General features: G+C 43.6%; 1 protein-coding gene across 2 annotated transcripts in view; it reads right to left on the bottom strand.

The window, feature by feature from the left end:
• Positions 1 to 393: 393 nt before the first annotated feature.
• The window catches only part of LOC142314855 (beta-1,4-galactosyltransferase 1-like), a 230,286-nt gene continuing 204,373 nt past the window's right edge, over positions 394 to 26,306 (bottom strand). For both annotated transcript variants that reach the window (XM_075352502.1, XM_075352501.1), the window contains 4 exons: positions 9,960 to 10,147; positions 6,453 to 6,575; positions 4,693 to 4,797; positions 394 to 2,104 (listed from right to left, as the gene is read on the bottom strand). In XM_075352502.1, coding sequence (XP_075208617.1) covers positions 1,972 to 2,104; positions 4,693 to 4,797; positions 6,453 to 6,575; positions 9,960 to 10,147 — 549 coding nt within the window. In that variant the 3' untranslated portion in view covers positions 394 to 1,971. The remainder of the gene's footprint in view (positions 2,105 to 4,692; positions 4,798 to 6,452; positions 6,576 to 9,959; positions 10,148 to 26,306) is intronic.

Genomic DNA, 26,306 nt, shown 5'->3' on the forward strand with positions numbered 1-26,306 from the left:
CAATTTCTACTGAATGCCTCACTGCCCCATTGAGGCCATGTTAACACGATCAGTATTTTACAGTGGCATGCAAAAGTTTGGGTACCCCTGGTCAAAATTACTGTTAACCAAGTTGAGAATTAAATGGTCTCTAAAAGGTAGAACATCAAAGATGGCCCATTTATTTTGTATTTTCAGAGAAAATAAATAAATCATCTTTTACAAAAGTTCAAATCAACCCCCCAAATCGTACTTTTTCATCCTCTGCAACAGAAAAAAAATCTAATAACAGGCAATCAAAACAACCTATATACACCCAAATAATATCAATAAAAAGATCAGCTCGGAACACAAAAAGTAAGCTCTCACATAGTCCCAGATTCCCAAAATTGAAAACATTACCGCTCTCGTAAAGTCTGACACAAGATTTATTTATTATTTTCAAAATCTCAGAAATTTTTTTCTCTCCACTTAAATAAAACAAAAACTATACATATTTGGTATACCCATAATCGTACTGCCCTGGAGAATCATACTCTATGGTAAAATGAATCTTATAAAAAAAAAAAAACACAATTGCAGAATTTAATTTTTTTTTTCTATTTCTCTATCTCCACACTTTGAATTTTTTCCCTTCCTTACCATTTATTCATATCATAAAATGAACAGTGTCATTCAAAAGTAGAACCGGTCCCGCAAAAAGCAGGCCCTCACACGGCTATATCGATGGAAAAATAAAAAAGGTTATGTTTCTTTGAATAAGGGGAGGAAAAAAACAAAAGCAGAGAAATCTAAAAACGCCCTGTCCTTAACGGCAAAAACATTAACATTTACTTTGTACATATTATAATTTTTGTTATGAGATCTAAAATATATCGAACAAAATGTACTATTAGCGTAAAGTACAATGTGTCACAAAATACACTCTCACAATTACAGTGGAACCTTGGATTAAGAATAACTTTGTGAGGTTTGAGAGCGTTTTACAAGACAAGCAAAGCTTTTTACAAATGTGTAACTTGGTTTAAGAGCAATGCTTTGCAATAAGAGCAAACTCTCACTGTGCACACTTCCGGTTCTGTCCTTTCACGGTGCTCTGACCTGCTCTGGAGGTACCTTTCTGTACATATGTACTGTATACAGTATACAGTATACCATTGTACAGTACAGTATATACTATATAGCATGTCTATCAATTTGCATTTGTGGATACAGTATTGCACTTTTTTTCTGCTAACCAGTACAGCACATTGCTTGTACTGTAATCTGCCTGTGCAGTATCCTTACCCCACATTTGGATTAGTTCTGCTTTTATTTTGGGGAGAATTATTTTGGGGTGTATTTTTTGTGTTTTGTGCTAGAATAAAGGTTGTCATATTTATACATAATTTTTTCTCTCTATAGTGTCCCTCCCGCACACCAACAATTCTATTGTAAGCGAACATGTAGTTCTATTTGTTTTATGGTTTTTTTCTGTTCTGTACAGTATATTCTATTTGTGTATTGTAATAATTGTATATGAATACAGTACATTGTTTTGTATTACTGTAATAAGTTTCTATAAATACAGTAAATATTTTTGGGTTGTGGAACGAATTGTCTGCGTTTCAATAATTTCCTATGGGAAAATTCGCTTTGATATAAGAGTAACTTGGTTTAAGAGCACACTCCCGGAACCAATTATGCTCATAATCCAAGGTTCCACTATACTTGGTTATGTAAAAGACAACTAAAATGACAAGTGAGATGTGGAAAAAAATAATTATTTTAAAGGTTAATGCCAGTTTTAGGTGTTGTCACTTATCAATTTCAGTTCTTTTTGCTTTTTAAAAAACAGAAATAATGGAAAAATCAAGCACTCCTTTTATTTTGAATGTGTATAACTAACTGAAATGTAGATACCATTTTGTTAAACACGTTATCTATACATTAAATATATATCATCAATACATTATTCAAGTTTCATTCATATATTGCGCTGTTTCTAGGTAGTTATTCCGCCGTTCCAAGGTTAACTGTGACTTTCGTATAAAGTTTGTTCCTAGTGCAATTGATTATGTCATACTTCAAGGAGTTAAGTCCATCTGTGTGCATGAATTTGGCGGCTTGATTTATAAGATGAAAGCTAGAAAGAAAGGAGAAACATACCATTCAAAAATGCTGCACAAAATATAATTCAAAGCTAAGTCAACATTGCTATACAGGCTCAAATGTGTTGTCTGAAGGGGGCTTCACACGCAACGACATCGCTAACGAGATCTCGTTGGGGTCACGGGCACATCCGGCCTCGTTAGCAATGTCGTTGCGTGTGAAACGCATGAACGACTGCTAACGATCAAAATTACTCACCATATCTTTGATCGTTGACATGTCGTTCTAATCTCAAATATCGTTGCTGTTGCAGGACGCAGGTTGTTCGTCGTTCCTGCAGCAGCACACATCGCTATGTGTGACAACGCAGGAACGAGGAATAACATCGTACCTGCGACCGCCGGCAATTAGGAAGGAAGGAGGTGGGCAGGATGTTCCAGCCGCTCATCTCCGCCCCTCCGCTTCTATTGGGCGGCCGCTTAGTGACGCCGCTGTGACGCCAAATGAACCTTCCCCTTAGAAAGGAGGTGGTTCGCCGGCCACAGCGACGTCGCTAGGCAGGTAAGTATGTGTGACGGGGACTAACGATGTTGTGCGCCACAGGCAGCGATTTGCCCATGACGCACAACCGCTAGCGATGTCGCTGTGTGTAAAGTGGCCTTAGGTTGCATAGGATATAGTGTTAAATGCAGATTATAATCAAAGGAAAACTCCTGGAAAAACACGTTTTGCATATTAGAAGACCTGAGGAGGCTGAGAACTAAATAAATACTAAGAAACACTAAAACATAAGTCATTCACGGACTTTTCAGGCCCTGTAAGGCTATGTGTGCATGTTGCAAATATGGAATTTTCTGCATCAAATCTGCACTTTCTGGCAATAAAACGCACCAAAAAATGTGTGCGTTTTTGTTCAAATGCATTTTCCTTAAAGGGAACCTGTCAGGTCAAATATGCAGTGAGAACCACGAGCAGTTCTGGGTGCATATTGCTAATCCTAGCCTAACCATCCCTATATCTAGTATCATAGATAAAGAGATCTTTAGAAAAAGTGTTTCTAAAGATCCTTAATTATATGCTAATGAGCACAGGGACTAATCACAAGGGCATGATTTTCCCCCTGACAAGTCCGTCCTCTTAGCATGTTAGCACGCCCACAGGGGCATGTTAAAATACTATTCAATACCCATTGCCCAGCATCATCGGCGGTGACGTGCATACCTGTGTCTGTTGTCACCACAGCATTGTAATCACTACCCAGCACTTGTGAATAGCTGTACTTTACTGCTATTTACAGTTGCAGGAACTACAGTAGTACATTGTGCATTACATCAGAGCTTTGTGGGAACATTTTTTTTTACTAAATTGGTGAACAAGGGAAAGAGAAGGGGAGTCTTTATTCCAGTAAACTATTTTTTTCCTGTGTGTGTGTTTTTAAAATTACACTTACTGGGTTAGTAATGGGGGTGTCTGATAGACTCCTATCCATTATTTACCCCTGGGCTTAATGACTGCTGGCATTACACAGCTGACATCAACCCCATTAACCTATTACCCCAATTGCCACTGCCCCAGGGCAATAGCGAAGAGCCGAGGTGAAGTGATAGAATTGAAACATCTAATGTGATGCCTCATTTCTGGGGAGGCTGCGGGCTGCTATTTTTAGGCTGGAAAGGGCCAAATAATCATGGGTCTTCCCAGCCTGATAATAAAATAATTATTTAATTTTAAACTTCTCAGCAGCAACATCAAAGAGACGGGTCCAAGCGACTTCCCCATGCATTTTTATAGCCTCCCCAACCCTCTAGTGGGGTCTGCCAGAAAAATGCTAGAGTTCCCTATAGATTTCCATTATACTTGTTACTCTGTGATGACAGAGGCCCTTTATTAGATTTTGAGATCCTTCAGGCTTCTTAATTTGTTTTGCTTACACAGTGGTAGTCTCCGCTATGCAGCTAAGTGAAGATTTCAAAATAAACTAGAAAAATCAAATTGAAATGATAATATAGATAATAAATAATAGTATCTTCTCTGTTGTTGATTGTTGACATTATTATGTATTATGCTATAAAAAAGTATCTTTTCCTTTTTTTTTCTTTTTCCTAATTTGTCACATTTAAATTCTTGAGGTCAGCCAACTGAGTTGTGACCTCCTTGGTGAGTCAGTGAACTGGTCTTGTGGAAATTGGTAGACCGGTCACTACTGGGTAGGTTCTCCACTATTTCACGTTTTCACTGTTTTTGGATAATGTCTCTCACTGTGGTTTGCTGGAGTTTCCAGACACTAAACAACGATTTTGTAACCTGTCCTAGGCTAGACGACTTCAATCACATTGGAATGTGTATTTTGAAGCTTTTACATGCCAATTTTTGAGACCTTCTGACACAGCCTGACAGGTTCTACTTACCGTACGTGATATTTAGAATCAATGGTTTGGCAGTAATCATGGCTGGGTATATCTAATGAAATGGAAGCCAATAATGCATTGAATTTAGTCAACTGGTTGATAAAGATGCTTTTAAATGATTGAAAAGTAACTGTCACCATAGATGCTATAAGCTTGTAATCATATTTAAATGATAAATATTAATTAGATTTATTGGCTACTTAATATGTTATACCTTTTGCCTGTTTTTTCATTACCAGAATCTCTATGGTGAAAAATTGCTTTAGATCTGGCAATGACTAGATCTGGGCGTTCAACCTTCATTCCTGCTGCTATCACCCTGAGAAAAAAAACACAAGAACATTGTAAGAGCTTAACTCACCCACAAACTTCAATATATTTAATTGGAAATTTATTGAGGTATATCAGCACTAAGTAGCAAATATTTGTAAAGTATAAAGGAAATGATACATGGTTTTCTAAGAAATTTAAAAATCTAAATCAGAAAATTGTGACATGCATTTGATTTGTATTCTGCCCCTCAAGTCAATACTTTGTAGGACACAAACACTGGATCTTCTTATGGTTGATGACCAAGAAAATCGCGATCGCTGCAATAATATCCGGATAAGGGGTATACCTGAAAGCATCAGTGTTCATGGATTAAATTCTATCAGTTATATTATATCCCTATCCTTGCACAAACCTCAAAGTACAGTGGAACCTTGATGAACGAGAACAATCCATTCTGGGAGTGTGCTTGTTAACCAAGTTACTCGTAGTAACAAAGTAAGATTTCCCATAGGAAATCATTGCAATGCAAATGATTCGTTCCACAACGTGTTAAATTTCCCATCCTGGTGCCCTATTCTGTAATTCCACACATGCACAAACACACACAAACACGCACGCACAAACACACATGCACACACGCACATATTATATGCTCACCTTACCTTCTGTTCCATCGTTGGTCTCCTGGGACTTGCTGTTCTCTGGTACGGGGCCAGGCTGTGTATCGCGTTACCATAACGACGAGGGAGGAACTTCCCGGCTAGAGCGCTGACGTCAAAGGCAGAGCCGCTTGCCTCTGATTGGCCAGCGCGCTGCCTTTCAGTAGTGGTGACAGGAAATTCCTCCCTCGTCGCTATGGATGCCGATACACAGCATGGACTGGAGCGCAGCGGCGAACTACAGGACCCAGGAGGCCGGCGATGAAATGGAAGGTACACTATATTATGTTATATTGTATGCTCACCTTACCTTTCGTTCCATCACCGGCCTCCTGGGTCTTGTAGTTCGCCGCGAGGACGTCGCGATGTACCCGGGAACTACAACAACCATGAGACCGGCGGTGGAACGGAAGGTAAGGTGAGCATAATACTGTATGTGTGTGCGTGCGTGCGTGTTTGTGTGTGTTTGTACGTACATGTGTGTGTTTGTGTGGACTGCAAGTGCGGGTCAGAGCGCGGTGGATGTATGGAACCGAAAGTGTGTGCAGTGAGGATTTCGCTCGTACAGCAAAGCTTTCTCGTAAAGCGGGTTACAAATTTACAGAAAGCTTTGCTTGTTAAGCGAAATTCTCGTTAAGTGGGTTACTCGTTAAGCGAGGTACCACTGTAAAACAAATTATAAATTGATCTTGTCAGTGAGCTGAGAGCTTAATCTGCGCACGCGCTAATTCAAGGCACCATTTCTTTGAAGCTTGCACCGCCAACAAATCATCTGTGACACTTGCCGCACCATCTCGTTCCACACAGCCAGCATGATGTCCACAGCCAGCACAGCCCCCACCGCAGCGCCTGCAGCATTGTCCTACTCCAGCTCCACCACCATTGCCTCCCCACCTCTGGTAAGACACCACCAGAGTATAAGACGGACAACATTTCTTTTCCCTTTTTTATCTCTAAATTTGGGGTGCGTCTTATAATCTGTTGCATCTTATAAAACGAAAAATACAGTACTTTATTACAAAGTTGATTAAGAAGAACATACCTATTATAAAGTTCATCATCTTCTCCTCCCCATCCCCAGAAACGATTTGAAAATCCATTTACTTTTAGGAACTGTTCTTTTGTGAAAGCCACTATACCACCAAATAAAGTTTGATATGGTAACCTGAAAAAAAAATAGAATATACTGTATTCAAATATTTCTACTGTCACTGTTGATTTATTTTTTAAAAATATTAGTGAAGCATATTTATTACATTGTTTAAATGTTTTGGTGCTTTTCGGTGGGGGTAACAATTTGCCATCTCTGGTTATTGGTCCCAGTATTTGGACCACCAGGAATAATGTACTTAACACCTTTCTTGTGGCTGCTTTGATAAATCAATGCATTCAGTTGCAGATCGAATGGTTTCCACTTTAATAATGCTGATTTATTCTAGCTTCATAAACAAGGTGAAGAAAAAATAAATTCATTCAAACTTTTTTTGACAAAGGAAGCAAACAAAAAAAAAAAAAAGCTACAATACAGTCTGTATAACTGCATGGTCGAACTGCTTAAGGTCAGAGTCCCCTATTTCCAGAAAAGCTAGGACTGGAGGTACTGCTACCTCCATACACACTACCTCAAGTGATTTCAGAGGCCTTGCTTTAACCTCCTGGACCACACCCTAGGGTGGAGATATATGAACAGCTATACTACCCATATCTATAACTGTTTACAAGAAAGCCAGCCCTTGTCATGACCGATTAACCCTTTCAGCAAATGATGCCAGAGCTTACATTCTGGGTCTAAAATTAATGAAGCTAATAACTTCAGTGAAAAATATTTCCCCTCTAGGACTTTACCTTTGTCCATCCTACAATGCCTAATAAATATACTACATAGAAAAACCTCTTTAACCTCTTCCTTCAACTGGAGTTAACAGTAAGTGTTGATGTGATGATGTTCCTTATCAAAGATAAGTCTTTGGAGACGATTAGAATGTCATCCAGGTAGACTAGGACATATTGGTATAGGACATCACAAAAAAATTAACTAACAAAATGCTAGAACACAGATAGTGAGTTGGCGTAATCTGAAAGGCATGACAAGATATTCTTAATGACCATCATGGTCCTCCATTCATTGCCCTCTTGAATGTGAATTACATTATAGGCACATGCAGGTCTAATTTAGTGAAGTGGAAACACCCTTAAAGGGTTTTTCTCATGAATAAGGTTATTTTAAAGTTGATTTTAATGAAAAGACATAATAATAATAATAATAATAATAATAATAATAATAATAATAATAATAATAATAATAATAATTTCCACAATTGGATGTGTTTAAAAAAAGGGTTTTTTTGCTTAGATAATCACTATGCTGTGTACTGTGTAATGTCCGTGTCTGATCATACAGGGAAATTATCTTAACATACCACATCTCCTGGGCCGGGGAGGACAGAAAAGAGATTAAACAGAAAGTAGAACAGGGGGTCACAGCTGATTCTTTTTGTGAAGTAAAGCATTTCCCTGCCTGTTTTTAAGAAATATGTTTTACCCCAAAGAAAGAATAATATGTGATCCTGTCCTGTAATGTCTTTATACTTTTTAACATCCTCCCCGGCCCAGGAGATGTGGCATGATCAGACCATGTCCCTGTACGGTCAGACACATCCATTACACAGTACATAGCAGGGACACATATATAAGATTATCTCAGCACAGAAGCTCTGGTATGATCAGGCCATGTCCCTGTACGGTCTGACATATCCATTACACAATACATAGCAGGGACATATATATAACATTATCTCAGCACATTAACATTTTTTAAAGCTATCCAATTGTGGAAATTATTATTATTCAAAGTCCTATTAATTAAAATTTATTTTCTTCATGGGACAACCCTTTTAATCCAATAGAAAAAATTCAGAACTGAAGGAGAATGGATAGCGATTAGAGATGAGCGAACCTGTGGAAGTTCGGTTCGGCGAGTTCAGCCGGACTTTTGATAAAACTTTGGTTTGGAATCCGGACTTGAGCTGAACTTCATTTGAAGTTATTGATTGGCAGTTCGGGTCTTTGCCCACATGCAGCCAGCCATTAACAGAACACTGGGCTGTGTGGGCTTTTTCCGATCATGCTATTGTTACCCCAAGTGCAATATGTTCAATCACTGCAAGCGGCTCGTACCAGGTTGAGCACTGAGAGTACCCAAGCACAACGATGTTCACGCGAGTGGTTTGCACGTGTAAAGCACCCGAACTCTGAACACGAACTCTGTTTTTGTTTTTTTAAAGTCTGTGTTCAGTACAGACACCGAACACCAAACCTTGAGTTTGCTCATCTCTAATAGCGATGTTATAGGGTTCCCTCACATTAGTGTATAAATCGGATGAGTGCAAGCTGATAAAAAAATTGTATTGCACTCGGATCAATGTTATTCAATTAGTCAGTGCTGATCTGCGATTTTTTTACCAGCTGTATTCGGCCTAAGGAAAAAAAAACTGCAGAGCAATGTGAGTGGACGCCTAAATAAGAAGGAACTCACCTATTCAAGTCTATGGGTGCAAGGAAAAAAATGGATGCAACACCGACCATCCTAGTGGCATCTGCTTTTTATGGATGCATTACCAGTCTGTTGCATAAAACACTGTAAATTATCCTGTGAATAATTATTGAATAATAGCTGCTAAATCAAATTTTCCTTGAAGTGGTTCTCCAAGAAAGAGATAAAATGGCATCCCTGGTAAAATTCATACTGCATTTGTCAATATGGGCTACAGACTGAAGATACATATCTTTCTGTCTTTCAACTCATAAGAGCTGTATCACATACCTCAGTCTCGTGAAGACTATGATGTGTGAAGAAATATTTTAACCCATGTTGTGCATGATGTGATCTCCAGCTACACCCACCTCATTCATCAGTATGTCAGCTTTAGAACATTGCATAGAGACTGACTGTGCCCAACTGGAAAAAAAATAAACATTGAGGAGAATGAACCTGGAGATAACACTCCCCCCACACCTATCCCTCATCTCTCATACTCATAGAGGATGAGATATATTTCTTGACATGACAACCTGACTGAGGAATGTGTGCTACAGTTCTTCTGAGTTGAAACACAGGTCTTGGGAGCTATACATCTTTAGTTTGCAGTCTGTACTGAAACAGGACAAGGACAGACTGCATTTTGTATTAAATCGGTGATTTCCCCTCATTCTCAAAGAACCCTTTAAATATTAGTGGACATCCCTTCAGGGAGGGATAGGGGATAAACTAATGGTTGGTTCAGTGACTGTTGGAAGAGATATGGAGTCAAATGGCGAATATGGTGTGTGTATCTCGGTCAGGGATGCCAACTTGACTTTTTATTTTTTTTCTAGACAGCTTACCAAAAAATCACGGACAAGCAATATTTTTAAATAAAAAAATCAGCCTTTCAGGAAGGGATTTTAAAAAACATATAAAACTGTAAAGGGAGCAAAGATTCTACTTATCAGTAAAAATACCTTGGATAAACAGCAAAAATAAAATGTAAATGTAATTTAGCAACTTTACCTAAAATTGAACTTGTCCAAAGCATTAGCCATATGTCTTGGATTTTTGGAACACCTATAAAGATTCCTGTCGTTCATAGGAATAAGATCAACATCAGTGAAGATGAAGCAATTATAATCGTAATCTTTTATTGACTCTGAATACCCAATGTTCATTAGCTTGGCTCGGTTGAAAGTTGTATTTTTACTCTGTTTAAACAAAAAATACAGATATCATGTTTGCAAAACTAAAATGGTGTCTTATGTAACATGTAACATTACTAGTGTCATTGATATAGTACAGAATTTAAAGCATTAAGATCAGTTCAGAGTTAAGGCCCCGTCACACACAGAGATAAATCTTTGGCAGATCTGTGGTTGCAGTGAAATCATGGACATATTGTTCCATTTGTACACAGCCACAAACCTGGCACTGATTGTCCACAATTTCACTGCAACCACAGATCTGCCGCAGATTTATCTCTATGTGTGACAGGAGCTTTAAAGTTGATGTGTTGATGATCCATCCAGAACAGAGAATTACAGCATACTATTGATTAAGCGGTGACCAAGTAGTAAATTGTGGTTAAAGCACAGGTATAAGAGGCAAAATAAAGCAACATATGTGAAAAGTTACTATAATAATATTATTATATACTATTATTAATTGATAGGCCTGATACCAAAATTATGTGCTATGCCATTCTTCTGTTATTCCTTCTAGAAATATATGCCATATTTTTTGTTTTATAAGACATTAGAATTAGATTAGAAGTTTCACCCCAAATTTAGAGATAAAAAAAGGTAAAAAAAAAACAAAAACAAAAAAAGGGTCCGTCTTATACTCCAGTGGTGTCTTACCAGAGGGGGGCTGTAGCGATGGTGGAGTGGGGTCATAGGAGGCAGGGGCGGTGATGGAATAGGGCGATTCTACAGGCACTGAGGTGGGGGCTGTGCTGGCTGTGGTGGGGACTATGCTGGCTGCAGGGGGCCGAGCTGGCTGGGTGGAGCAGTGCGGTGCGGCGGGTGTCACAGATGCTCTGCACGTGGTCCAAGCTTCAAAGAAATGGTGCCCGGAGTCGGCATGTGTGCAGATTGAGCTTTCGGCTCAATGACAAGCTGAAATCTCAATCTGCACATGCGCCACCTACAGGCGCCATTTTCCTTAAGTCTGCTGCTGGGAGATCAATGGGCCGGAGGCGGCACATGCACAGATGAGATCTTCAGCCAAGAGCTCTATCTGCACACTCGCCGACTCCGGGTGCCATTATTTGAAGCCCACACCACCAACAGAGCATCTCACCCACTGCACCGCCCTGCTCCACACAGCACTCACCGCAGCCAGCACAGCACCTATTCTCTACCTCCTGGTAAGCTACATGTGCATTATAAAATGCACCCCTCATTTGCCTCCCAAATTTTTGGGAGGAATAGTGCGTCATATAATCCCAAAAATATGGTAAACTGGCAACTGGTTGTCACCATTCCCCTTGTCAGTAGTTAATATTCTTCTTCTACTCTTGATTACTTACTGTAGACAGATAGTGTAGGATATACAATGTTGACAAAGATAATACACTCAGGTACCAATTTATTCCTTTCCAGAATAAAAAATGAGCAATTTAATGCTAAGTTCTAAGGAAAAATGCTTCAGAATTATCAACTAACGCCTTCCCAACATATGGCATAATATTATGTCATATCTGTAGCGCCCAGCCCCGCTCCCAGACTCTGGCAAAGCCACCTTCCTTCTCACCTGCCTAGTCCAAGGGTGATATTCCTCCACATCCCCGCTCCCAGGCTCAGGCAGTTGCATCCTTCCTTTCACCTGACCAGTCGCTCCCCAGCCTCTTCTCTTTCCCCAGGGTCTGCCACATCCTCCTCCTGCTTTCAGGCCACACGTCGACCTTCTGTGAGTGCCCGTAGGGTGCGTGCGGCTACAATCCCTTTCTTAAAAGGTTGGCCTCTTATTTCCTGGAAGTGATCCCAGAGGATACTTATTGCCAAATATATTTAAGACCACCTCCCCTACAGGAGGCACCAGAGCAACATTGCCTACTAGTTTGTGCATTGCTAGTTCTCATGTCCCGATATACCTCTTTTTCGAGTACTGTTTGCCTTTTCCTAGTTCCAGTATTGCTAACCTCTGTTTCGTCCTAGAAGCCTGCACTCTGCCATCTTCACTGCCGTCATATCTGAGCCATCACCGCTGTACCACCACATCTGTGCCATCATCTCTGTGCTGCCATATCCAAATACGCCAGCTCTGGAAATTTAACGACTTTACTCGTTCATAAAAGACTATCGCTACTGGTCCCTGGCAGTCGTGCATTTAGGCCCTCCATTGGTGCGCCACACAAGCCCTGTATAGGGGTTTGCCGCTAGTTGCTCCTTTGGGGGAGTCCAGTGCACGGCCCAATGGGTCCACCCTCTAATGCTCGCTGCTCCTCGGCGACCGTAACAATATCTCAGATCATGCACTTAGATACTCACATGGTGAGTGACATTCCATTTATTCGTCAGTTGTCAATGAGTTGGTATAGCAGCTGGGAAGCTGTTCAAGACCTCTGTGCTTGTCAAAATAGAGCTCCCATGAAGGCCAGTGACTTTTACTATATACTTCATATATAGTACTTATATTTATATACTAGACACTAGGGGACTACAAAATAAAGTAAAAAAATCTAAAAATTCAAATCCACCTCTCTTTTCCCCCTTCAATATTAAAATATATATATATATATTATATATTTGGCATCACTATCCAATAAAGTCCAATCTATCAAAAGAAAATCAATTAACCCAATTAGTAAATGACGTAACAGGAAAAAAAATAAAAACACGAGTATTGCATTTTTTCAGTTGCCAGAATTCTGCAATAAAATGCAATAAGAAGTAATCAAGAGGTCACCACTAGTGATGAGCAAGCATGCTCTGTACTGCTTGATACTCAATTGAGCATTGGGGTGCTCAGGCATGCTAGTTACTTGGTTAATTATCGCAGGTGCTTCAGCGCCATGCTTGAGACCCCGCCCCTCATGTTTTGTGGCACTACAAATGTGAGGATTTCCTGCCATACACAGTAATGCCATGTTGGCTATTGGCATTTCTGTGATTGGCTGGCCGCATCATGTCATTGGGTCTTATATGAGACGTGAGGGCATGATGTTCAGCACACTGTTCTCTAGAACCAGTTCAGGGAGAATTGACCTAGGAGGGAGAGCTTAGATTAGAGCAGGGTTTGTACACTTTCACCCTTTAGTACCTTTCATGTGGAACAAAAGGGTGTTTTTAGCCTTGTTTAAGCTATTAAATAAATACTTTAAAAAAACCCATGCCTTACACCAGCAAATGTCCCATCACATCACCCGTGCCCTGACCAATGCACTTACTGAGAAGGTCAACTTAATGACTAACACGTGGACAAGTGTTTGTGGTCAGGGATGCTACAATTCCCTGACGACTCACTAGGTGAACCTTGTGGAGGTCGGGGCTGAGTCAGACCCTGGGATGGCTCACGTGTTACAGATACAGATGATTGCGTGCCCTTGTTCCATCAGGGTTTCCGTCACATCCTACACTAGTTCCTGCACCTCCTCCTCTTCCATCTCCGAATTGTCATATCAGAGCATGTCTTCCATATTAGTTGCAAGCTGGAAACTCTGTAGCAGTGCTTCAGGGAAACGGCAACAGGCTCTGCTGAAACTAGTTTGTTCAGATGACAAAAATTACAATGCCAAAGAGTTGTTGAAAAGTATAACAAACCAGACAAATCTGTGTCTCTCGCTACTGAACCAACAACCAGGCATGCTCATGTGTGATAATAGCCGTAACCTGGTTGAGGCTCTGAAGCTTAACCCACATGCTCAACTTAGTGGTTCAGTAGTTTCTGAAAATCTACCCAGATTTGCCTAAGCTACTCGTGAAGGTACATCCTATGTGCACCCATTTCTGCAGGTCAGCTACAGCTGCTAATGGTCTGACAGTGCTACAGCAACACAAAGAAGATAAATGTAATATTTAGACACAGGAAAAAGGAGACACAGACATATGTCCCAACATATACAAAAAACCACAGGTTTAAGAAAAGAGAAGATATTTAGCAAGATCATATCTATTTATTGATTATTCCCTCTCTATATAATGGATAGGATGATAAACTCCATTAGTACACTTATGAAAAATGCGTGCAATAAAATACATACACAAGGAGTGCTATATTCAAAATGTATAATGTTTTATTAAATACCCACTCTGCTGAAGAAGCCGCCTACGCGATACGCGCGTGGAGGACGGGTTCTTACGCCACCATTGTGCCCAGTTACTAGGACTTTTGACTGCCTTTTTCTATGGGTGAGTTGCCACATGCAGGGTATTTAACCCTTCACTATTGAATATATTTACTCTCAATGAATTGCTCATAGAATACTATTTTGTGCTGGATATAGCTATATACCAATACTTCATATTGAAGCACTATATTTGTATACAGAAGACAGTCTATTTTATTAACCATCCTCACATCCAGTACTGGACACATGGTGACTCTCCCCCTCTTTAGGAGTCTCCTAAAATAATCATTTTTGTAACATGATGATGTTTTTAAATGTAATTTTGTTCATGAATTTTTTGTAATTAATAAAACATTTATACATTTTGAATATAGCCCTCCTTGTGTGTGTATTTTATTTCACGCATTTTTCATATATGTCCCAACATATCCTGATACTGTATTTTTCTAAGATGTGAGAGAAAGCGGAAGTAGTTATACATACTGTATTACTTCACTTGCTTAATTCCAGAGTCTAAAATTTAGGAACAAATGTCTTTTAAATGTCCTTGTATGTAATGCAATGCAAATATGGGTGCAAGCGCCATCTTGTCCTGTATATTGGATATCTTCATCTAATAATGTCCATAACAACCTCTACAACTGGTGTTCGACATGAACACAGGCTGCAACTCAACATTACATATGTTGGTAAGGCTTTGTGAGCAGCAGAAGACAGTAGTTGAATACCAGCTACAACATGCCTGTCAGTATTGCAGTCAGCTTCCGCAAATAAGAACGGACAAGTGGGCATGGATGTCTGACATTTATGAGGTTCTACAAAACGTTTAGGAATGCGCAGTGTCATCAAGAAGTTTAAAGCCCATGGCACTGTGGCTAACCTCCCTAGATGTGGAAGGAAAAGAAAAATTGACGAGAGATTTCAACACAAGATTGTGCGGATGGTGGATAAAGAACCTCGACTAACATCCAAACAAGTTCAAGCTGCCCTGCAGTCCGAGGGTACAACAGTGTCAACCCATACTATCCGTCGGCGTCTGAATGAAAAGGGACTGTATGGTAGGATACCCAGGAAGACCCCACTTCTTACCCCAAGACATAAAAAAGCCAGGCTGGAGTTTGCCAAAATTTACCTGAGAAAGCCTAAAACGTTTTGGAAGAATGTTCTCTGGTCAGATGAGACAAAAGTAGAGCTTTTTGGGAAAAGCCATCAACATAGAGTTTACAGGAAAAAAAAGAGGCATTCAAAGAAAAGAACACGGTCCCTACAATCAAACATGGCGGAGGTTCCCTGATGTTTTGGGGTTGTTTTGCTGCCTCTGGCACTGGATTGCTTGACCGTGTGCATGGGATTATGAAGACTGAAGACTACCAACAAATTTTGCAGCATAATGTAGGGCCCAGTGTGAGAAAGCTGGGTCTTCCTCAGAGGTCATGGGTCTTCCAGCAGGACAATGACCCAAAACACACTTCAAAAAGCACTAGAAAATGGTTTGATAGAAAGCACTGGAGACTACTAAAGTGGCCAGCAATGAGTCCAGACCTGAATCCCATAGAACACCTGTGGAGAGATCTCAAAATGGCAGTTTGGAGAAGGCACCCTTCAAATCTCAGGGACCTGGAGCAGTTTGCCAAAGAAGAATGGTCTAAAATTCCAGCAGAGCGTTGTAAGAAACTCATTGATGGTTACCGGAAGCGGTTGTTCGCAGTTATTTTGGCTAAAGGTCGTGCAACCAAGTATTAGGCTAAGGGTGCCAATACTTTTGTCTGGCCCATTTTTGGAGCTTTGTGTGAAATGATCAATGATTTGATTTTTGTGTCATTCTCTTTTGTGTTTTTCCATTGCAAGCAAAATAAATGAAGATAATAATACCAAAGAATTTGTGATTGCAATCATTTTCAAGAAGAAGAAACTGAGCATTATCTGACAGAATTGCAGGGGTGCCAATACTTTTGGCCAGCACTGTGTATGTATATATATATATATATATATATATATATATATATATATATACACATTAGACTGTAAAGCAATAGACCCTGTGCATATGTAGCACCCACAGGGCAAAGGGGTCGATTGGCTCATCTTTACTTGTCGCCAGGCCAGTGTTGCAGGTCTCTGCGATGTCATGGGTGGCCTGGCCCGGTTCTGTGGCCTCGAGGTGTACTGTCTGAATCACTGGCTGGATGTTGTGTAAGTGAAAAGCATCAGTGATTAACCTCCTCTTACCCGGAATAAGCATTGCATCTTAAATGAGATGCAATACCCTGTGGCGACTGAACCTCAGGGGCGCCACACATATGTCTCTAATCCTAAACTATCCCTCCTCCAGCAGCTATCCCTGCACTGAATACAGCTAACAGGTGTATTAATAGGCAATAGAATTAGATGTAGGCCTGAAAAGGACTTTTGGTTTTAGGTAGCAGCAGCAAGGTCTGCAAGGCTATAATCCCTGTGTAGATGCCTCTAATACACTATCTCTTTTCCAGCAGCTAGCCTCACACTGATTGCAGCTAAAAGTGGTATTATTAGAGAATAGAATAGTTTTGAATCAGCCCTGAAAAAGACTTTTGGACTAACATAGCAGCAGTAAGGAATGTAAGGCAATAATCACTGCCAATATGCTTCTAATACACAGTCCCTTCTGCACCAGCTCACCCTACATTAATTACAGCTACGAACAGTATTATTAACCCCTTAACGACCCCGGGCCGTACAATTACGTCCTTGCGGTCATAATGTTACTGCCCGCGGTCTGCCGGCAGCATCATGCTGCGATCGGCACACATCGCAGCTGATTTTCACAGCTGAGATGTGTGCTTGCTAGGCACGAGCAGAATCGTTATCTGCTCGTGCCGTTTAACCCCTTATATGGCGCTGTCAATAAGTGACAGCGCCATTATAAGCGCGATCGCGGTAAACATTTACTTACCGCCCGATACCGGAAGTCACGTGACGCGATCACGTGACTCCCGATAGTTGTCATGGTAGCACAGGGTCATGTGATGACTCCTGTACTACACCTGACTTGCTCTCACTTTCGCTGTGCCAGAGGCACAGCTAAAGAGAAAGAGAGCGTATCTGCTGTTTACAGCCTTGTAGCTGTGATCAGCAGATACTGCAGAGCGATCGGAATGCTGATCGCAATAGCCCCCTAGGGGGACTAGTAAAAAAAAAAAAAAAGTAAAAAAAAAAGATTTAAAAAATTAAAAAAAACAAAAAAACCTAAAAGTTCAAATCACCCCCCATTCGCCCCATTGAAAATTAAAGGGTTAAAAAAATAAAAAATATACACACATTTGGTATCGCCGCGTTCAGAAACGCCCAGTCTATCAAAATGTAAAGTCAATTAATCTGATTAGTATACGGCGTAGCGGCAAAAAAATTCCAAATGCCAAAACGATGGTTTTTTGTCACCACAACTTTTGCGCAAAATGCAATAAGAGGCGATCAAAACGTAGCATCTGCACAAAAATGGTACCGTTAAAAACGTCAGCTCGAGACGCAAAAAATAAGCCATCATTGAGCCATAGATCCCGAAAAATGAGAACGCTACGGGTCACGGAATATGGCGTAAAACGTGCGCCACTTTTTTCGGACAAACTTCCGATTTTTTTTTAACCCCTTATATAAAAGTAAACCTATACATGTTTGGTGTATACGAACTCACACTGACCTAAGGCATCACACCCACACATCAGTTTTACCATATAGTGAACACAGTGAATAAAATATCTCAAAAACCATAGTGCCATCGCACTTTTTTTGCAATTTTTCTGCATTTGGAATTTTTTTGCCGTTTTCTAGTACACTATATGGTAAAACCGATGGTTTCTTTTAAAAGTACAGCTCGTTCCGCAAAAAATGAGCCCTCACATGACCATATTGATTGAAAAATAAAAAAGTTACGTCTCTCAGAAAAAGAATTGCGAAAAAAAAAAACGGTAAGCGAAAAATTGGCCGGTCGTGAAGGGGTTAAAGAATAGAATACATTTAAATTAGCCTTGAAAAGGACTTAAGAGTTAACGTAGCAGCAGCAAGGTCTGTAAGGCTATAATCCCTTCTAAAGCAGCTAGCCCTACATTAATTGCAGATACGAGCGGAATTATTAGAGAGAAGAATAGTTTTTTTACGCTACAGCAGCAAGAACTGTAAAGGCTAAAATCATTCTAAGGCTGGACTCAGACGAGCGTACGGCATCCGATGCGACAGCATGGATGCGATATACTAATGACTCCCGGCTTAGGCTCTGCTGCGAGCGTGAGCCAAGTGTCATGCAACTGCGACCCGATCCTGCATTCAGGTCACAGCTGTGAAGCTGAGGACGGGCGCTGCGGAGGAGAGGTAGGGGTTAATCCCCCCCATCTCCTCCATTGTCAGCCTGTCCATACTGTACTTCAGTCAAGTATTCTCATCTTGAAACCTTTTCCTGGTATATATCACTGCTTGCTGTAACCATTGCTATATGTCATATGTTACATTCTGTTCAATACTCACCAATCTTTGACTGTGTATTTCCCTCATTGTAAACTTTATCTGATGGTGGAAGGTGTGATATTGTGCAGACTGGGATCAGGCTTGGTGTTAGTTTGGCACCCCTAAGGCTTCAGTCGTAACAGAAGTACTGCACTTCATCCAGAGGTGTGGTATTCCATCCTGGGTATGGAGGAGGTCATCCACCGTTTCATACAAAACACAACACTCTCACTCAGCAACACCTCATCAGACATAGCAAGGGCGTGTTAAACCCGAAGCCAGGCCGGGAGGGTGGAGTCTTAGGAGTGGGAACACATGGTAGTGGAGTGTGGAGAAAGTCGGAAAAAGAAAGAAAGGAGCAGTGAAGGAGGAAAGACCTGAGGTCTGGAGCTGGTGCAGCTCGACCAAGGCGCAAGACAGAAGGGGTCCTAGAGACCACAGGAAGCGCAACATCCTCCCGTGGCCTTGTTCCACATACAACCTTTGAGTGGAATGACTTGGTCGCAAATTAGGGACAGGTCCCTAGGCTAGAGGAGAAGAACCTATGTACTCTGCTAGTAAAACCAGAGGCTGAGGTGACTGCAAGCACCGAGGCCACATCCACACATGACTTCGCTGGAAGGTGACCCCAAAGGACCAAAAAATAGAGCTTCATGCCACCCAAAAGGGTCCACGGGCACCGACTCAGGGCTCTGTGTGTCCTCACCAGAGATGAGCGAATCGGCCGCGGTTCGGCTGGAGCTCGGTTCGCTGAACCGAGGTCTGGTTCGAGTTCGGGTCGGCGAACCGGTTCGGCGAACCACTCGAACCCATAGGAAACAATGGGAGGCAATCACAAACACATAAAAACGCATTAGAAATGTACACATACAGTTAATAAACATTGCATCTCCCGCAGCTTTTCCATCGGTAATCGCTGCATCCTCCGGGAACACCAGCAGTGATGCAGGACCTATCGTGACGTCAAAATAGCCATGTGACCAGTCACGTGTCTATTATCTCATTGGCTACAGACTTGTCACATGACTATGACGCGTCATGCTAGGACCTGTCATTGCATCTCTCTGTTACACGGTGCACGTTTGTGTATCGCCGTGTACCGGTGACATGCTCTAGCACACAGTCGACTCCCCGCTCTGCTTCCCCATTCCCTTAAGGTACCGTCACACTAAGCGACGCTCCAGCGATCCCACGAGCAACCTGACCTGGCAGGGATCGCTGGAGCGTCGTTACAAGGGTTGCTGGTGAGCTGTCACACAGGCAGATCTCACCAGCAACCAGTGACCAACCCACAGCCAGCAGCACGTGTGGAAGCGATGCTGCGCCTGGTATCTAAGGTAAATATCGGGTAACCACCTGATATTTACCTTGGTTACCAGCACACACAGCTTAGCGCTGGCTCCCTGCACTCCTAGCCAGAGAACACATCGGGTTAATTACCCGACGTGTAGTCTGGATATGTGTGCAGGGAGCAGGGAGCCGGCACTGGCAGCGTGAGATCGGCGGACGCTGGTAACGAAGGTAAATATCGGGTAACCATGGAAAGGGCTTCTTGGTTACCCGATGTTTACCGTAGTTGCCAGCGTCCGCAGAAGCTGGCTCCTGACCGGCTGACACAGCCGGTCAATAACGGAGATCACAGTTGCCATAGCAACACGCTTGGTAGCGGTGACGGTGACGTCCCACTACCAGCACGCAGCGGCACCGGAATCACGTGATCGGAGCAGCGTTGCTATGGCAACCCGTGCCACCGCTTACAGCCGGGAGCCTGTGGTCACTCTCACAGAGTGATTTCTGCACGGAGCACAGCGTCCTTTCTCCCATGCAGCTGTGCTGTCTGATGTAGCAGAGCTGCATGTGTTGAAGGAGAAAGAAGACAGAAGAGCAGGATCGTGGAGGGGTGACAGGGAGTAATAAAGATGGAGTCTCTAATGTGTCTGTGTATTTATTTCTATTAAAGTATTTTTTCTCTGTGTGGTGTTTTTTTTAACCCTTTATTGGAGATTCTTAATATCCAGGTCAAACATGCCTGACATTAAGAATCTTTGACTTAATACTAGCTAGTAAAACATAGCTGGTATTAACTCATTATTACCCAGCAAGTCACCCGGCTTCAGGGCTGCTGGAAGAGTTGGATACAGCGCCAGATGATGGCGCTTCTATGAAAGCGCCATTTTCTGGGGCAGCGGCGGACTGCAATTCGCAGCAGAGGGGCCCAGAAACCTCGGGCTAACCTGTGCTGCGGATCCAATCCCCAGCTGCCTAGCTGTACCCAGCTGGACACAAAAATGGGGAGAAGCTCACGTTTTTTTTTTAACTATTTCATGAAATTCATGAATTAAGTAAAAAAAGGGCTTCCCTATATTTGTAGTTCCCAGCCGGGTACAAATAGGCAGCCTGGGGATGGAGGCAGCCCGTAGCTGCCTGCTGTACCTGGCTAGCATACAAAAATATGGCGAAGCTCACGTCATTTTTTTTGTAGTTTTTTGGCAAAAAAATAAAAAATGCTTCCCTGGATTTTCCATTGCCAGTGAAGATAACACCAAGCAGTGGGGGTTAGCAGCCAGTAGCTGCTTGGATTACCCTTAGCTAGCAATACAAAAAATGCAGTGGGAACCCATATATATTTTTTTTTAATTATTTATTTAAATAACTAAAAACAAAAAGGGTTCCCTGTATTTTGATTGCTGGACATCACTGTGCTGTAAAAATTATTCTTTAAAAAAAATGACGTAGCGCTCCGCGGTATTTTTGATTCTCAGCGCAGATAAAGCAGACCGCTACGGGATGCCACCCCCATCTGCCTGGCGTTACCTTGGCTAGCAATCAAACTACAGGGAAACCCATTCATTTTTTTTATTTAAAAAAATAGTTAAAAAAAGTGACGTTGGGTCCCCCCATTTTTGATAGCCAGCTAGGGTAAAGCAGACGGCTGTAGCCTGAAAACCACAGCTGGCAGCTTTACCGTGGTTGGGGATCCAATGTGGAGGTCACCCTAGGCTCTTTTTTTATAATTATTTTATAAATATTAATTACAAAAAAAAAGTATGGTCCCCCCCAAATTGGATCACCAACCAAGGTAAAGCGGTCAGCTGTGGTCTGGTATTCTCAGGGTGGGAAGGTCCATAGTTATTGGTCCTTCACAGCCTTAAAATAGCAGGCCGCAGGCGCCCCAGAAGTGGCGCATCCACTAGATGCGCCAATCCTGGCGCTTCACCCCAGCTCATCCTGTGCCCTGGTGCGGTGGCAAATGGGGTAATAAATGGGGTTGATACTAGCTGTAAAGTCACCTGACATCAAGCCCAGCAGTTTGTGATGTCATGGCGTCTATCAGATACCTGACATCACAAACTGTCAGCACTAACAAAACAAATAGATGAAAAAAAATGTATTTGAAAAAACACTCCCCAAAACATTCCCTCTTTCACCAATTTATTGTAAGGAAAAAAAATAAGGGGGTCCCACGATGACTCTGGACCATCTAGAATATGGGGGGACACGCTCAGGGAACATATCCCCCATTTTCTAGGAGTTTCCGGCCCTCCATGTGAGGAGTGTGGGTGCAATGAATCTGCACCCACTCTCCCCGGGTCCACAGCAGCAGAGTCCATGTCGTAACTGTTGCTACCAAAGCTGCAATGTCCTGCTCATGAGGTAAGGGCATGCCTAATCAGGAGAACTATTCTACATTTCCAAATATTGGTATTTGTTGATATTATTGCTATTCCACCTACTATATATTGGGGATAGGATCATGGAGATGGAATACCCCTTTAAGTCCAGTTATCCAGCTGAATGAATACTAAACAGAGCTCGCTATTTAGACATGTTTTCTTGTGGCTTATAACGGACTCTCATGTTTGGTAGTCGTTCAGCAGGGCAACAGAAATAGCAAATCCCTCCATTTGTAAATGTAGTATAGCTCTCCTGATCAACTATGTTCCTTACCTCATGAGCAGGGCATTGCAGTAGTTTAGAGATGCATGGTTACCACCACTCACTGTGTCTGAACACAGGAAGCTGAGCTGACAGCCGCTCTGTGCATGCGGCAGCGTCTATTGTGAAGGAGGGGGCCACGGGGGATCAACGCTGCACGGGTACCGTGAGACACCGGGGAACACGGGTGAGGTTATAGAGGGTGACCTGGCAGGGCCTGGGGAGGAGTTTTCTGTTGCATGTGTCATGGCACATGCGATAGAAATCAGAGGAGTAGGGTAAATGCGGCTGGCGCACTGCTGTGCGCGTGCCCATCTTGGATTTTTGGGAGAGGGTTGGGGGGGCACTTTGGCGACACCGGGGGCCTGGAGGGGACTGGGGAGGAGATTTATCTCCCATCTGACATGTTTGTTCATGCCAGATGGGAGATAAATAACTTTTTACCGGCGCTGTCATTTACTGTAACATGATCACTGGTATACGGTGTATACTGGTGATCACGTGAGCGGGCACCAGAAAAACTGACCTGAATCATGATCTCCAGGGTCTCAGCTACCCCTAAAACCCCGGAGATTTTCTGACGCTGGGGGGCGCTATTCACTTTTTTCTGCCTGCTGTTTATAAACGGCAGATTAGAATAAGGCTACATTCACACGACTGATCCGTTTTTGCGGTCCGCAAAAAACGGTCTGTTTTTTTCACGGGTGCATCCGTGCGGCATCCGTTTCCGTTTCGTATTGTTCTTGTCCAGGTGGTGGATCCACTGGGCCGTGTACCCCACCGGAGGCCTCGGTGCACATTAGCCGGAGCACTAGCGTGGCAGGGACTGCGTCCCACAGGGGACGGGTAGAACAGTCACTGGGGCTTCAGAGTTCCTGGAGACAGTGCAGGAATCCGGCACAGGTGCCGGGTAGGAATGTCAGGCAATAGTATTGATCACAGGACACGGCACAAGGGGGACCTGAGCACCTAGCTTTCAAGACAAGGCTTACAAGACACGTTGATCAGGCCCCGTCCACATGGCAAGGTCAGTCTTATATACCCAGCACAGCCTCATGTCATATCCTGCTGCAGCAGTGCTGGGCCCATAAGACCAGGTGAGTGGGCGCTGCCCGACCCTATACAGAAGCATGAGTCAGACACATGAGACTGGGGACAGGACACAGGAAAGCACGAGCGGGAGCGGCAGCCGTGACCGGTGGACACGTGGACCGGATCAGTGGGTAAGGAGTGGTGCCGTGCAGGTGCGACTGGATCAGTGGGTAAGGAGTGGTGCCGGGATGGTGCGAGCGGATCAGTGGGTAAGGAGTGGTGCCGAGGCATCGGGAGCGTGACACGTATACGGTCCGTATGTCATCCGTTTGTCATCCGTGTGCCTTCCGTTTTTTTGGCGTACTGCCAAAAAACTGAAGGAGGGAAAATACATAAATTTACCCAGGATCCATAGCTTCAACCTACATGAGGCGGTCACATGTTCACTCCAGTGCCATTTTCTACTGCTTTTCACAGTGTAGAGCTCTCTGGTGATTTTCTTGTGCTGGTATACTTCATATCAGTCTTTTCTGTCATTATAATGGCAGAAAGACACATCATGTCCCACTCTCCTGCATTTTGTAATTTTGCACCCTTTGGTGCCTTTCATGTGGCATTAAGGGGTGCTTAGCCTTGTATTTACCAAAATAAATAAATACATTTTAAAAAAAAATGACGTGGGGTTCCCCCTATTTTTGTAGCCAGCTAGGGTAAAGCAGACGGCTGCAGCCTGCAGACCACACCTGGCAGCTTCCCCTTGGCTTAAATCCAAAACTGAGGGCACCCCACGCTGTTATTTTAAATTAAATAAATAATAAAAAAAAAAAGTTGGGGTCCAAAATTGGACCACCAGCCAAGGTAAAGCAGACAGCTGGGGTCTGATATTCTCAGACTAGGGAGGTCCATGGTTATTGGACTCTCCCCAGCCTAAAAATAGCAGTCCACAGCCACCCCAGAAGTGGCCCATTAGATGTGCCAATCCTGGTGCTTCGCCCCAGCTCATCCTGTGCCCTGGTGTGGGGTAATATATGGGGTTAATACCAGATATGTAATGTCACCTGGCATCAAGCCCTGGGGTTCGTGATGTCACGCGTCTATCAGATACCTGACATCACCAACCCAGTCAGTAATAAAAAAAAAATAGACGACAAACACATTTTTATTTGAAAAAACACTGCCCTATACATTCCCTCTTTCACCAATTTATTAGAAAGAAAAACAAATCCAGGTCTGCTGTACTCCAAGCGGTTACCATGACGATCCATACCATAGTCACTGTCCCAGCCAATGAAGAACAGAATGTTCCCCATTGGCTGGGAGAGCAATGCAGTGACCTGAGCTAACATCAATAGGTCAGCCCAGGTCAGTGCAGGGCATGACAAGTGCTGCTGTCAGGAGCGAGGTACATTACCTGCGGTGACGATCTCCTGCACTGCTGACAGCAGACCTGTCACTGAGTTCAATGACCTTCACAGCCAAGTATTGCCTGTGACGTCACCGCTAGTGACAGTCTCGGGCCGCAGTGAGAGATGTGAAGCGGCGGCCATGGAAGACAGTCAGCGCTGAGGTCGGGTGACGGGACTTCATCACCGCAGGTAAGCCGAGCGGGGTAATGCGTGCAGAGTGCCAGGTGGGCAGAGCCTAGCGGGGCCATGTGTGCAGAGTGCCAGGTGGGCGGAGCCTAGTGGGGCCATGTGTGCAGAGTGCCAGGTGGGCGGAGCCTAGCGGGGCCATGTGTGCAGAGTGCAGGTGGGCGGAGCCTAGCAGAGCCATGTGTGCAGAGTGTCAGCTGGGCGGAGCCTAGCGGGGCCATGTGTGCAGAGTGCCAGGTGGGCGGAGCCTAGCGGGGCCATGTGTGCAGAGTGCCAGGTGGGCGGAGCCTAGCGGGACCATGTGTGCAGAGTGTCAGGTGGGCGGAGCCTAGCGGGGCCATGTGTGCAGAGTGCCAGGTGGGCGGAGCCTAGCGGGGCCATGTGTGCAGAGTGCCAGGTGGGCGGAGCCTAGCGGAACATGTGTGCAGAGTGCCAGGTGGGCGGAGCCTATCGGGGCCATGTGTACAGAGTGCCAGGTGGGTGGAGCCTAGCGGGGCCATGTGTGCAGAGTGCCAGGAGGGCGGAGCCTAGCGGGGCCATTTGTGCAGAGTGCCAGGTGGGCGGAGCCTAGCGGGGTAATGTGTGCAGAGTACCAGGTGGGCGGAGCCTAGCGGGGCCATGTGTGCAGAGTGCCAGGTGGGCAGAGCCTAGCGGGGCCAGGTGGGCGGAGCCTAGTGGGGCCATGTGTGCAGAGTGCAGGTGGGCGGAGCCTAGCGGGGCCATTAGTTGCCCGTGGCACAAAAAGTCGTTAAACCGCCGTCACACGCACTTACCTAATGAGCGACGTCGCTGTGGGCGGCAAACATCCACTTCCTGAAGGGGGTGGGACGTTCGGCGTCACAGCGACGTCACACAGCGGCCGGCCAATTGAAGCGGAGGGGCGGAGATGAGCGGGACGTAAACATCTCACCCACCTCCTTCCTTTCGCATAGCCGGCGGGAGCCGCGGGACGCAGGTAAGCTGTGTTACACAGAGCGATGTGTGCCACTATCCCACTCATTATCCTCCCCGGGGCCCCCTTCCATTTGTGGGGAGCAGAAA

The sequence above is a fragment of the Anomaloglossus baeobatrachus genome, chromosome 1, assembly GCF_048569485.1.
Source record: "Anomaloglossus baeobatrachus isolate aAnoBae1 chromosome 1, aAnoBae1.hap1, whole genome shotgun sequence".
NCBI classification, from domain to species: Eukaryota; Metazoa; Chordata; class Amphibia; order Anura; family Aromobatidae; genus Anomaloglossus; species Anomaloglossus baeobatrachus.